The 14,295-nt window shown below is 49.6% G+C and overlaps 1 protein-coding gene across 1 annotated transcript; it reads left to right on the top strand.

The window, feature by feature from the left end:
* The first annotated feature begins 840 nt into the window (after positions 1-840).
* On the top strand, positions 841-10,110 carry VAMP3 (vesicle associated membrane protein 3). The gene is made up of 5 exons (XM_029945922.1): positions 841-875; positions 2,033-2,114; positions 6,286-6,444; positions 7,189-7,240; positions 8,431-10,110. The coding sequence occupies exons 1-5, from the start codon at positions 841-843 to the stop codon at positions 8,448-8,450; spliced, it is 348 nt and encodes a 115-aa protein (XP_029801782.1). The 3' UTR covers positions 8,451-10,110.
* The last annotated feature ends 4,185 nt before the right edge of the window (positions 10,111-14,295 follow it).

Below are 14,295 nucleotides of genomic sequence, written 5' to 3'. Positions count from 1 at the left end.
GGGCGCGGGCCTGCGCAAAAGCTCCCGAGGCCTAGGGGTGGGCGGCGGCCCCTGGGGTGCTGGCTGCGGGCGGGCCGAGTCAGCCCCAGAGCGCAGCCGACGGCCGGGCAGCCGTCGGGCGGTCGCGGGAGAAGCAGGGGCAGGGGCGAAGCGGGGCGGCGGGGGCTTCCCGGTGGTAGGAAACGCCCGCACCCCACCCCTTCTCCCCGCTCCCCGGCCCAAGGTCCCGGAGGGGAGCGGTGGCCACTGCCCCAGACCTGGAGCGTCTGCTCGCTGCCTGGTGCTGGGCCGGGCTCCGGAAGTTGCATGGGGAGAGACCTCCGCCCAGTCTGGAGGCACCTATAGTCAGAGTGGACTCGGGGGCAGAGCTGTGGACCTTCTCCCTTTAAGCAGAAGCTGTCTTGTAGTGGCCCTTGAACACATGGAGTTTCCCGTGGGAACATTCAGAGAAAACTGTCAAGAGATACGGGGACCCTCTGTCCTCCTCCAGCCTGTTCATTGCTCACCTACAGAGGAGGAAGGAATGGGTGCTTTCCCTGGGTTCCTTGTAGGAACTAAGGATCACCACAAGAGTGTGCCCGGTTGAAGCCGCTGTGCCAGGAAATTACAGTAGTTAAGATCTAGGTCGGTGGGATTATGTGAAACCTGGTCTAAAGACAGACTCCACCGCCACCAGCTGTGTTGACTTTCCTAACCCCACTTTGGGCATCTGCAAAATGGGGTTCCTAGTAGTACCTCCCTCAGAGAGTCACGAAAATTACTGAGAAAACTCTTAGAGGCTGTGTACCAGTACGTGGCCTTCGGGATTATCTATCAGACAATTAAACTGTAAGGGCAGGCATGGCGCCTGCCGCCTCCCTGGTCTTTGACACCTGGTAGGTATAAAGAACTTGAATCAGCAGATGCATCAGTAGCTCTTGTATACAAGACACGTGCTAGGTGCCGTCTTCGACACAGGAGTCTGTGATCTATTGGGAGAGCAAGACATTATCGATGCCTTTTGAACAACATGGGTTTGAACTGTGCAGGTCCACGTATGGGTAGGTTTTTTTCGGATAAATACAGGACAGTACTGCAAATGCATTTTCTCTTATGAGTTTCTTTACATTTTTTCTCTGATTATATTATATATTATTATATTATTATTATATTATTGTATATAAGACATAACAAAATATGTATTCATCGATTCTGTATGTTCTTGGCAAGGCCCCTGGTCAACATCAGGCTGTTAGTAGTTAAGTGTGTGGAGGAGTCAGAAGTCACATGCAGATTTTCACCTGTGGAGGGCACGGAAGGGCGCAGCATCCCTTACCCCCTTCATGTTCAAGGGTCACCTCTGTGTGCGTGAGTGAAAAATCAAAGCAGGGCCAACAAGTAGTGGAAAAAATGAGGAACTTCAAAGCCACATTGGTCAAGAAAGATCTGGCTGGGGAGAAATAGGTACTGAGGAAGGATTTTGAAAGAGGAGTCCCTTTTAAGAGAGGAAGTACTGCTTCATCTCACCTTTCCCGCCCGCACCACCCCTCCTGCCTGCGCCTTGCTGGTCCTGTGTCTGCGAATATATTTCTCGGTGCTGGAAAAGTGGCATTCTGTAATTGTTTGTAACTGTGAAACCCATTCCTGCCACAGTGAAAGAGCAGAAGAGTGCTGGGTGCGTTTAAGTAGATTAAGTAGCATTTAAAGGTGTGCCTTTAAATAATAAAAAATTATAATAATCAGTGGAAGGTAGGGTTTCCCTGTCGTGGGATCCCTGATCTTAAGGTCAGGTGCCCCAGGGATGCAGAGGAGATCTTTATTAGCCCTGCACTTTAGACCCCGGTCACTTTTAACATATGGATGAATCTTGGAGATTATAGAGGAATTACAAGATATGGCATTAAAACCTTTGATTATTACTGTAGGAAGGATTTCGTTTTCTGCTTTATTCCTGAGGCTTCTACTCGTGAGGGTCTTGGAGTAGTGTCTTCAGGCTCACAACCCCGTACTTGGAATAATAATTTACTCACGCTTGCGCCTTCACCCGCTTCAGGTCTACAGGGGCACCTGCGGGCTCGAGTGCTGTCTCGGGCAGTAACCGAAGACTCCAGCAGACACAGAATCAAGTGGATGAGGTATTGCTCTAAAACGTTGAACACAGTGACTGTTATTTATTATTTTTCTTAATAGTTTATTGTCAAATTGGTTTCCATAAAATACCCAGTGCTCTTCCCCACAAGTGCCCTCCTCCGTTACCACCCCCCCTCCTTCCCCTTCAGCCCTCGGTTCATTTTCAGTATTCAGTAGTCTCTCATGATTTGCCTGCCTCTCTCTCTCTCCCCAACTCTCTTTCTCCCCTTCCCCTCCCCATGGTGCTCTGTTAGGTCTCTCCTGTTAGTCCTATGAGTACAAACATATGGTATCTGTCCTTCTCTGCCTGACTTATTTCACTCAGCATGACACCCTCGAGGTCCATCCACGTTGCCACGAATGGCCAGATGTCATTCTTTCTCATTGCCATGTAGGACTCCATTGTGTAGATAAACCACATCTTCTTGATCCATTCATCAGGTGATGGACATTTAGGCTCCTTCCATGATTTGGCTGTTGTAGAAAGTGTTGCTCTGAACATTGGGGTACATGTGTCCCTAGCATCAGCACTTCTGTATCCTTTGGGTAGATGCACAGCAGTGCTATTGCTGGGTCATAGGGGAGTTCTATGGATAGTTTTTTGAGGAACCTCCACAGTGTTTTCCAGAGCGGCTGCACCAGTTTACATTCCCACCAGCTGTGCAGGAGGTGCCTTTTAAAAAGAGTGTGGGAACACTCTGGAAATAACTCTGTTTAGAAAAAGTGTCATAAAAGCATGAATGTAAAGGGAAATTCGACTGTTTTTCATAAATGTAACAAAAACGTGTCCCCTCCTGTTCGAAAAGCCCTAAGCTAAGCTTCTGAGAAGTTAGTTTCCAGATGTCTTGCTGGTTTGGTTTCCCTGTGACTGAACAGCGTATCTAAACCACAGACCCTCCCCCTGAGAACATTCCTCCGAGAGCCATCTTAAAGATATATTTTGCTACAATTTAAAAAAAAAATTGGAAAAGAGGAAAAAGAACCACTTTATAAGATAGGGTAATAGAGTTTTAGGGATTAGGTCGATAGATTGTTCAAGCCAGGACCCATCCCTTTGACCAGATTTTTCATCAAAATTCCTTTTACAGCAGCCTGACGCACTGGTTCCCAAGCTGGCACTAGCCTCTAGAATTCAGTGCCAGCTGCCGCCCTTTCCCGTACGGAAGGTAGATGGTGGCGACCTGCTCCAGCCCAACAAGTCTGTGTTGGTGGAATTCTAGGGTTAGAGGACCCTCGGAGCACCGTTGTTCTGCTCTGTATATGCCGACCCACAATGGAAGGCTGTGTGAGATTCAGACTAGTTTTCTTTAGCCCGACGAGCCATCAGTGTCCAACAAAGACGTCATGGTCTTTCTGCATTTCGCTGCTTTATAAAGCAGAGCTAGGGGCGCCCGAGGGGCTCAGTCGGTTCAGCGCCTCAGACTTCTGCTCAGTCATGATCTCGTGGTCAGTAGCTCTAGCCCCGCTTCGGGCTCTGTGCTGACAGCTCAGAGCCTGCTTCGGATTCTGAACTCCCTCCCTCCCTCCCTCCCTCCCTCCCTCCCTCCCTCTCTCTCTCTCTCTCTCTCTCTCTCTCTCTCTCTCTCTCCCTTCATCCCTCTCCCTCTCTCCCCCTCTCCCCCACTCGCACACATGCATGCTCTCTCTCTTTCTCAAAAGTAAATAAACAAAAATTTTTTAAAGCAGAGTTAAACTTAGCTTAGAGTCTGTTATTGAATCATCTGGCAGTATGTGGGTCTGATGGCTTTGTTTATGAACTTAATTCTGAAAATTTTACATTTCCATGGTAAGAAGCCCATTCCGATTCATCCTGGATGAACCTTTCATTTACTTACAAAACCAAACCGGGTCCTTTTTCTTAACCAAAAGGATTTTAAGGAGAGGTGTTTTTGGTTTGTTTTTTTTTTTAATGGAGGGAAAATTTACATAGCATACAATTAACCATTTTAAGTTGTTCAGTTCAGTTGTGTTCGGAGTACTCACACTGTTGTGCGACCATTATCTCCATCTGGTTCACTGTGTTTTCATCGCCCCCGAAGAACGTCGTGTGCACATTTACTAGTCCCTTCCGCTTCCACCTTTCTCCCATTTCTGGTGACCTGTAATCAGCTGTTTATGGGTCGGCCTGTTCTGTCTGTGTCGTATAAAAGGGATTGTGCAGTAGGTGGCCTTGTGTGTTTGGCTTCTTTCACTCATTCCAAAGCGTGATGTTTTCGGTGTCCATCCGTCTTACGGTAACTGTCAGTGCCTCTTCCCTTTTTATGGCTGAATGGCATCCTGTTGTGTGCGCATATGTAGTTCATTTGTCCACCTGTCTGTTGATGGTGTTCTGAGTTCCCACCTTTCGGCTATTACGAAAAATGCTGCTATAAACATTCATGGACAAAGTTCAGGGTGGACATATGTTTTTATTTCTCTTGGATATGTATCTAGAAGTTGAAATTGCTAGATTCTGTGGTACTCCTCTGTTTTCACTTTTTGAGGAACTACCAAACTTTCCACAGTGCTTGTACCATTTGACACTCTCCCCAGCGATGTCCAGGGCTTCCTGCTTCTCCTCATCCTCACCAGCACTGGTTATTTTGTTTTCTTTGAGGATAGCTGTTCTGGCTAGTGAATATGGAAGTATTTCGTTGTGGTTTTGGTTTTGGTTTCCTTAATGACCAATGATGTTGACTATCTTTTTATGTGCTCATTGGCCATTTGTATACATTCTTTGTAGAAATGTCTTTTCAAGTCTATGGCCTGTTTTTTATTTGGGTAGATTCTCATTTTGTTGCTGGGTGGTAAGAGGTCTTTATGTAGTCTGGATATTAAACCCTTTTTAGGTTAAAGAATGGGTTAGAACTCACTTTAGGGTGAAATGATTTGCTCCACTCTGTAGATGGTCTTTTCACATCCTTGATAATGTCTTTTGAGGCATAAAATGTTTTAATTTTTATTTTTTTTGTTGTTCTTGATGTCTAATCCATGGCCAAGTCTAAAGTTATAATGATTTGCTCTCATGTTTTCTTCTAAGAGTTTTATAGTTTTTAGCTCTCACATGTAGGTCATTGATCCATTTCTAGTTAATTTTTACATAGAGGGTGAGGCATAGGGGGTCCAGCCTCATTGTTTTGCCTGTCGCTGTCCCATTGTCCTAGTACCATTTGCTGAAGAGACTGTCCTTGTGCTCACTGAATGCTCTTGACAGCCTTGTCAAAAATCATTTGACTGTAGATGTTTGGGTTGGTCTGCATGTCCATCTTTATGCTAGAGTCACACATTTTGATTACTGTTAACTTTGTTACAAGGTTTTGAAATTGGAAAGTCAGAGACCTCCAACATTTTCTTTTTCGGTATTGTTTTTGGCTATTCAGGTCCCTTGCAATTCCATAAAAATTTAAGGATTGGCTCTTCCATTTCTGGGAGAAGGTTGTAGGGGGAGAAGGAGTGTGGAATTTTCATACAGATTGTGGTGAATGTGTACCCTTGTACGTTCCCATTTAATTAGGTCTTTAATTTCTTTCAGCAGTGTCTTGTTTTCACTGTGCAAATCTTTTGCCTCCTTGTTATAATTTATCCCCTAGGTATATTTTACTCTTTTGGATGCTATTGTATATGGAATTATTTTTTTAATTGCTTCTTTATTTCTAGTGTATGGAAACAGCCTGATTTCTGGGTATAGATCTGGTCACCTGAACACTTACCGAATCAGTTTATTAACTCTAGTAGTGTGTGGATTCTCTGGGATTTTCTGTATGTGGAACCATGTGCAAATAGGGATTTTATGTATTCCTTTCCAATTGGGATGCCTTTTATTTCTTTTCTTGCCTAATTTCTCTGACCAGAACTTCCAGCACAGTGTTGAACAGCATTAGTGAAAGTGGGCATCCTTATCTTGTTCTTGATCCTAGGACAAATTCTCTGACTTTCCCTTTCCTGCTGAGCATGGGTATTAATTGTGGGGTTTTCCATAAATCCCCTTTAGCTTCTTAGGGAAGTTCCCTTCTATTCCTAGTTTGCTCAGTGTTTTTATTATGAAAGAGTGAGTCCTCCTTCCCCCATTTGTAAATGGAAGTTTGGCCCAAAGTAATAAAGTGCTGCCCTGAAAGACAGCGTGCCGTTCGCTTCAGGGGGCGTCGTGTGGGCTCTCCCGCCCCTGAGTGTGTGACTCACTGTGATCGTGTCGCTCAGGTGGTGGACATCATGAGGGTCAACGTGGATAAGGTGTTGGAAAGAGATCAGAAGCTCTCGGAATTAGATGATCGCGCGGACGCGCTGCAGGCTGGAGCTTCCCAGTTTGAAACCAGCGCGGCCAAGCTGAAGAGAAAATACTGGTGGAAGAACTGCAAGGTAATTCGCTTGCCCCTGCTGTCTGCATCCAGCCGCCCGCTGGAGCCTCCCAGGGGCAACTGAGGCCCCAGGGGTCGGACTCCCATGACCGTTGGAGGGGAGTCGGCTTCCCGTAGGTGGAAATTTGGGTCGACTCTGAGTCTAAGGCACTGAGCAGGTGCCCTTTGCCTAGCCCCTCGGCTCGGAGTTCTCCAGGATCCGTGGGTGACCGTAAGAAGCTCACGGAACAGGGACGGCCAAACTAGTCATAAACATAAGCCCCTTCCCACCCCCAGCCCCGCATCGCCCTGAACACAGACTGGCCCGAGAGGGACCGCAGGCGGTTGGCACGTGGTTGAGCGAAGGGCCGCGGCGTCCCGGGAAGGGGCAGCCGGCTAGCCAGCGCGCCCCTCGGGCCCGAAGCAGATGCTCTGCAGCCCGGGCCCAGGTGGACCCCGCCCCCTTCCTGGGACAGAAGTGACCCTTCCTGATACACAGGGCAGGTTAGCAGCCCTTCCTCGCGTGCAGAACGGCACGCACAGACAGATGCCTTTTTGGAGGCCACAGGCCATCTGACCATCTTCCAAAAGGCAGATAAGTAACTTCATGCCCCAAGTGAGAATCGTAAATTTAGGCTTTAAAAATGGCGACTCATTTCAGAGTGCAGCACACCTTACTTTCTCTGTCAGTGACTAGAACATGGCGCTCTTCGGTGAGCACGTTGGTCTGTGTGTGTGAAATGTGAAAGGGTCTGTTTCGTCGCAGATGTGGGCGATCGGGATCGTCATCGTGGTCGTCATCATCATCATCATCATCGGTGAGTTCTGTGCCCTTCTCTGTCTGCAGCTGGCCTCCCGGACTAGGACTTGGAGTAGAAGTTCCCTCAGAACCCTTAGTTTACTCCAGAGATTTCCTGAGTGTTGTTTCAGCAAAGTCCCGAGATTTTTGATACAAACAGTGATCCTTTGAAGTTAGAGAAAATGCATTTATTGTCACTGACCTATCCTGTACCACTGAGTGCATTCTGTTTTTTTTTTTATAACGTCTTATTTAACTTAGCGTGCATGCCTGCTTGAGTAGGGGAGGGGCCCAGAGAGAAGGGGGGCCGGCCCGAAGCGGGCTCCGAGCTGAGAGCAGCAAGCCCAGTGCAGGGCTCAAACTCGCGACCTGTGAGACGAGGACCTGAGCCACCCAGGGTCCCTCGCTGAGGGCCTCTTCCTCTGATACTTCCTTTGATAAGAAGCTGTGCCGTCTATGGGGCGTCTGGGGGGGCGCAGTCGGTTAACCATCCGGCTTTGGCTCAGGTCATGATCTTGTGGTTCGTGGGTTCAAGCCCTGCCTCAGGTTCAGTGCTGACAGCTCAGAGCCCGGAGCCTGTTTCAGATTCTGTGTCTCCCTTGCTCTTTGCCCCTCCCCCACTCACGTTCTCACTGTCTCAAAAATAAATAAACTATATAAAAAAAAACTTAAAAAAAAGAAGCAGTGCAGTCTCTTGATGAAAAGCAGGACTGCGTGTTATGCACTGTAGTTCGTCCACCAGCAGCCGGCCGTGTGGCCTTAGACAGATATTCGAACGTCTCCTCGCTTGTAAGGTGGGGATAGTGACGGTGCCCACCCCACGCGTCTGTTACGAGGCACGGCTGGCTCACACGTAGACAGCGGATCGGCTGGGGGCACGTAGCAGCGACAGCTGTGTGAGTAAGCGGATCACACACGCCCTGCCCCAGGCGAGGGTTGTTACCGGCACTGCTGTCACCACCACCGCGCCGCACCGAACCAGCCGCTGGGGTTTTCAGCCCACACCTGGGAGCCATTGCAGAAGCGCTGCTTCCCATCCTTCCTTTTCCCGGGGTCCTCGCGGCCTCCGCGCAGGGTAGAGGCCGCCGGTAAGATGGGCCCGGCTGACTTCCTCACCCAGACTGCGACATTTCAGGGTTCACTCTGGGTTTGCACTGAGACACTCACCACAGTCTCCTCTGCTCTCCTTCCGTCCCCCCTGCTCGCCAGTGTGGAACATTTCCCCGTGAAGAACCAGCGTCTCCAGCCTGCCGTTCGAGAACCCTCTTCCGGACGTTGGACCCAGAACCTGCTATCCTCTCGAGCTCGCCTCCTGTTCTGTCTAAAGTGATTATTTCGTGTTTGTTACTGTCAAGTTTGAGTTCTAGAAAACGTGCCTTTGTTGTCGTAAGCACTCTAGATTTGAAGTGCGGCCGCCCGGCCCACGCTTGGCCCGGCGCCTGCAGACCGCCCCGTGGCCGAGGAGGGGACTTCTTGACCCTCTGGAATGAGCGTCGTGACCCAGATGTCCCGCTGTGCAACTAACTGCCACTAATTCCAGTTCAGGGAACGTGTTCCCAAGTCCGCCCTCCCTGCCACACGGCCCCTCCAGAACCGCATTTTAAACCTTCAGGTAATCAGAATTCCAGTCTGTGCCTTCCAGAAAGAACACTACTGCCTGACGCGAATCCGTAACCAGGTTGTGCCTTATTTTGCTATTTTTCTGACCCCCCGTAAGAACTCTGTGCCGTTTGTAAGCACTACTGACTCTTGCGCTGTATTTAAAAATAAGATTCTGATAAAGAGTTTTTGCTCTTACTCTAGGTAGGAAGATGTTTACTTTCCTGTTACTGTTTTTATATCACTTGCTAAAAATATTATTTTCATCAGAAATAATCGCCTCCTTAAAACATTTTTACAGAGCTAAGGCCATGACCAAAGTTTCTATTTTGCCAAAAAGTTAAATGCCAGTTCAGTGTCCTTAAGTCTGTGGCCAACAGATACATTCAAGAAAGTGACAAATGGAACTTCAGGTGCCCTTCAAAATTAAAATGACAAATATTGTCTGTGAACCTTCTGCATCATAAGAGGCCTTTCTTGCCTGGGAGACGCTGTCTGTGGTGCAGTTCTGATGGGGTCTCCCGGGAGGTAGAGGAGGTCTGAGCTGGACCCCGGCCCCTCCTACCTCGGCGCTGAGCTCCACGCAGCAGTTTGCAGGCCGTCGGCTCTGGGCTCCGGTAGGTGTCTAGTAATTATGGAGCAACCATTTTGCAGCCTTCGAGTGAGACCCGTCTTGAACTGGTCATTAAGTGGGCCCGTCCCCAGAGACCTTCGCTTTTGGGGGTTGGTTTCCTATCTTTATCCATATCTCACTTCCTAAATCTGTCTTCTACATGATGCTTTCGGTGAGGCAGTGGTCAGGGCCCTTCTCACAGAGAACAGCTAGCCAGAGACGCTTTTCCCTTGTCGCTGTCAAGTCCGTCTGCACCAGAGGCTGCTTTGGAAGTAGCTTTGTCACCTGAGGGGGCGTGTTGTGTATGTGAGACTTTCACCGTCAGATCGTGCGGCTTACGGATGGGCATGTAGGTGGGAGTGACAGCGGGCAGGGGCGCCGGCGGAGAAGTCCGGGGGCCAGCACTCCGGCCCCGTGTTCCCAGAGGATTCTGAAGTTCCCGGTCGCGTGCTCGCGTGTGACCCACAGAGCAGCCACAGCGGAGGCGCACCGGGGGCTCGGGCCGCGCTTGAACATCTGTCTGTTCCCCCGCTGCGACGGGAGCGGCCGTCACCTGTCGGGACACTAGCTCGCCCGAGGCCCGGCCCCGCGCAACCCAGGGGCACCTCGCTTGTGTCTGTGCGTCTGGCTGGGAGCTTGCCCCGATAATGAACTGAATAAACTGTTTATGAACTTGATTCTGGTGCCTGTGCTGCTTGTGGAAGGATAGCTGCGCCTGGTCCGAGTCTGACCAGCGGCGTTTCTTGCTGCCGCCCCCGCCTCTCACCTCCAGGCCCCCAGTCCTTCCCCGTCCCCTTGGGAACAGGATAGGACATGAGCGGGGCGCTGGCTTTCCCACGATTGCCGATATGTCAGGACCTAGCTTTAGAGCTTCTTAAACCTGTCGTCTTTAGAGAGTGACGTGCCGGGCGCGCGCCTGGGTGGCGCAGTCGGTTACGCATCCGCCTCTTGATTTCAGCCCAGGTCAGGATCTCACAGTTCGTGAGTACGAGCCCCGAGTCAGGCTCAACGCTGGCAGAGCCTGCTTGGGATAAACTTTAAAGAAAATTAAGAGTGATACCCAGAGCTGGCCCTGTATGTGGTAGATAGCCACCTGTAGGGCTCGTGGGGAAGACAGCTGGGTGACACGGGTGGGTGACAGGCTTCTCCACACACGTGGCTCTTGTTCTGACTGCACATCCTTCCCCTTGACACGCTTTCACTCTTAATCTCCAGCCCCTGGGGACGATAGAATATGGGCTTATGTTCACAATCAAATGCCGGTTTCCCATGAAATCCTGTTTGGAGACCAAACATTGGCTTCTTCCCATTCCCTTGGATGAACGGCCTCTGCTTTTCCTGTCTGACCTGCTGTCGTGTCCCAGGAAAGCACTAACCGTAGAATTGGGCTGTTTGTTCAGGACCTTTATGTAAGGAAATCTAGATGAATCTTGGTGCTATTTTCAGGAGTTTGAAGGAAAATCTACCATAAATGGGCCCTTCTCTACGTCTCCCTTAATGTCAGGACGCCTTAGCCCGCGGTGTCCCCTCAGCCAACGTCTCTTTCCATCCCACTTCCTCTCCGTGAGCAGGCTCACCTGTCCCCACATCTCTAGTCTCTCCTGAGGATTCCTGGCCCAGCAGACACAGGCCTCTCAACTCCAGAACAGAAGGAAGCGTTCCCCTGCCTCATGCCCCTCTGCTTACCATCAATGGTGTCTTCCAAAGAATGTCCCCACCGTCCATCCAGGGTCCACGTGAGAAGTCCACTGGACTGGCTGATACATATATATGTATTTTTTTTTGCTTTTTGAGAGAGGGAGCGTGAGCAGCGGAGGGGCAGAGAAAAAGGGGGAGAGAGGATCCCAAGAGGCTCTGCTCTGACAGTAGAAAGCCCAGTGCGGGCCCTCGAACTCAAGAACCGCGAGATCACCACCTGAGCTGAAGTCAGACACTCAGGTGACCCAGCCACCCAGGTGCCCTCGGACGCTGTCAGTTTTGGTCACCACACATGCCGCTCAGAACGTGCTGCAGGCGTGCTGTATAATAAATATAAATAAAACGTCTCCACGGCCTAAAGCTTTTCCTCACTTGGGACACGTCCAATGCTAGGCCTCAGGAAGCTGCGATCATCAGCTACTCAGGGAGGGACTTCCTGTAAACATTTGTTTCCGGTTATTATCACCGTGGCAAGCAGGAAGGGAGCATCGGGAACTCAGAGCTTCCGTCGGGAAGCGGGGCTCACATTTTCCTGGCCAACCAAGTCACATGACCACGCCTAGCCTGAGAGGGGCAGGGAACACGTGTCACCGGGAGGATAAACCCAGCGTGTTTACAAACATTTGCCTTCCTGGTGGCAGTTTATCTCAGTCAAAGAATGGGGCACATTCTTCTTGTCTCAGAAATACTTTCTAACAAGTGATGCATCCTACATGATAAATTCTGTATTTGCCTCCATAAATGTTTCTTAAAGTAGGGTGATTTTTTTAATTGGTTTTGAGTGAGGATTGTTCGCTTTAAAATCAACCAAACTTTTGTGCATTTAAAAATAGCATCCTTGGGGCGCCTGGGTGGTGCATTCGGTTAAGCATCCGGCTTTGGCTCAGGTCATGATCTCACAGTTCGTGGGTTTGAGCCCTGTGTTGGGCTCTGTGCTGACGGCTAGCTCAGAGCCTGGGGCCTGTCTTCAGATTCTCTGTCTCCCTCTCTCTCTGACCCTCCCCTGCTCACGTCGTGTCTCTCTCTCTCACTCTCTCAAAAATAAATGATAAAAAATGTTTTTATAAAAATAAAAATAGCATCCTTGGGGCGCCTGGCTGGCTCAGTCAGTGGAGCGTGTGACTCTTGACCTTGGGGTTGGGAAGTCAAGCCCCACGATGGGTGTAGAGATTACTTTAAGATTTTTTTTACTTTAAAAATAGCATCCTTATTTGCAACTGAGCTGCTTTTCAGGCAAGCAGAAAATTCAGTCTGTAAAACTGTTCACTAGATAAACCAGTTATGGTATAGTTATTAGAAAATAATTTTGGGGTTTTTTTTCCCTCATCCTTTAAATAGCAAGCTAAGTGCATTTCAAAATCGACTTGTCTTGGGGCGCCTGGGTGTCTCCGTTGGTTAAGCGGCCAACTTCAGCTCAGGTCATGATCTCACAGTCTGTGGGTTTGAGCTCCGCATCAGGCTCTGTGCTGACAGTTCAGAGCCTGGAGCCTGCTTCAGATTCTGTGTGTGTGTCTCTCTCTCTGACCCTACCCCGCTCACACTCTGTCTCTGTCTCTCTGTCTCTCAAAAATAAATTTAAAAAATTAAAAACAAAATCGACTTGTCTTGATGCGGTCAAGACTATGGACAATCCTGTTACCGCAGGTGCCTGCCTCCGGATTCCGAGCCTGAAGGAAGCCTGCCTTCCAGCAAGTCCCTGTTGTCTGTAGCTCTTTCTCCTGCTACTTCTCTTCCCCCTCCTTACCTGATCACCCCCTCAGCCCTAATCATGATCCCCACATCCCTCCCTTCAAACAAACACGCAAAGTCCCTCCCCATGGCGCCCCTGTTGTCACTGCCCCGCACCGTCCTTTTCTTTCAGCCATCACTACTGAGACATCTTTAAACAAGGGCACGGACTGGGTGAAACACAACAGGAAATCCTCTGCCCTTGTCTTGCTCTGAGTCACCAGCATTTGATGCAGGTACTAGCCCTCTCCTTGAAATAGTTTCTCTAGTGTCCACGACCCAACATTCTTCTGCTTTTCTTCCAGCCTCGTCTATGGCTCCTCATTCTTCACTTGGCTCGCTGTTTTGTTTTTTTTTTTTTAACTTTCTTTAAAGCTTATTTATTTTTGAGAGAGAGAGAGAATCCCAAGCAGGATCTATACTGTCAGCATGGAGCCCAACACAGGACTCCAACTCACAAACTGAGATCATGAACTGAGCTGAAATCAAGAGTCAGACACTCAACCAATGGAGCCCCCCAGGCATCCCCTCGCTTGGTTCTCTGTTCGGCCTCTGAATCTCCATGTGCCCCCGGTCTTGGCCATTGGCCCTCTTCTTTCTAGCCGCACTCTAATGGTGACACTATTTCATGCATGACTGTGAACACCATAGGGGCTCTGGCCTCTCCCAGGTGTAAGCTTTTATCTGCCTCCCTCCCTGGCTTCTCCCTCAAATTCCAGGCTGGGAGATCCACTCGCCCGCCAGACAGCCCCACTTGCCTGTGTCATGCACATCTCGAACATAACGCGTGGGAAACAAGTCTCCATTCTCCCTTCATCGAAACTTGCCATCCCCAGACTTGTCCGTCTAAGTTGATGACCCATGAAACCCAGGGCTGCTTAAACCAAAGACCCAGGAGTCACCTTTGACCACTCTCCCTTCTCACAACATACATTCAACTCAACGGCAAGTTTGTGCGCCCCAAACGCACCCCACACCCCACGTCCAATGGCTCCTGTCACCCTCCTTACTGGCACCACGCTCGTCTGAGCCATCCTCCGCCTCTTCCTGTAACTACCAGCTCCCTGTGCAGCATTCTGGTTGATACAGATGACTATCTTGCTTAAAATCCTCCTCTTTCCATTAGAAAAAATCCACATTGTGTTCCCGAACTATCACCTGGCTCTTCCTAACTTCCAGACCTCCCCCACACCATTCCTCCTCCCTCTGTCTATTCTCCCCGCAAAGTATACTTTCTGTTCCTTAACAATACACCTGCTCTTTCAAGCTCTCAGCAGGTGCATTCTGCTCCGCTCAGCTGGGTCCAACCCTTCCCCCTCCCCCCACTCAGGTTTCAATTCATCTCAGAGAGGCTTCCCTGATCACCAGGATAATGCGTCTCTTGCCTCCTTCACCTTCCACCCCTGTCCCAGCCACGCTGCACCCCATTGTTTCCT

The sequence above is a fragment of the Suricata suricatta genome, chromosome 8 (assembly GCF_006229205.1).
Source record: "Suricata suricatta isolate VVHF042 chromosome 8, meerkat_22Aug2017_6uvM2_HiC, whole genome shotgun sequence".
NCBI lineage: Eukaryota > Metazoa > Chordata > Mammalia > Carnivora > Herpestidae > Suricata > Suricata suricatta.
The sequence above is the reverse complement of the archived record's forward strand: the minus strand, read 5'-3'. Positions and strand labels throughout refer to the sequence as shown.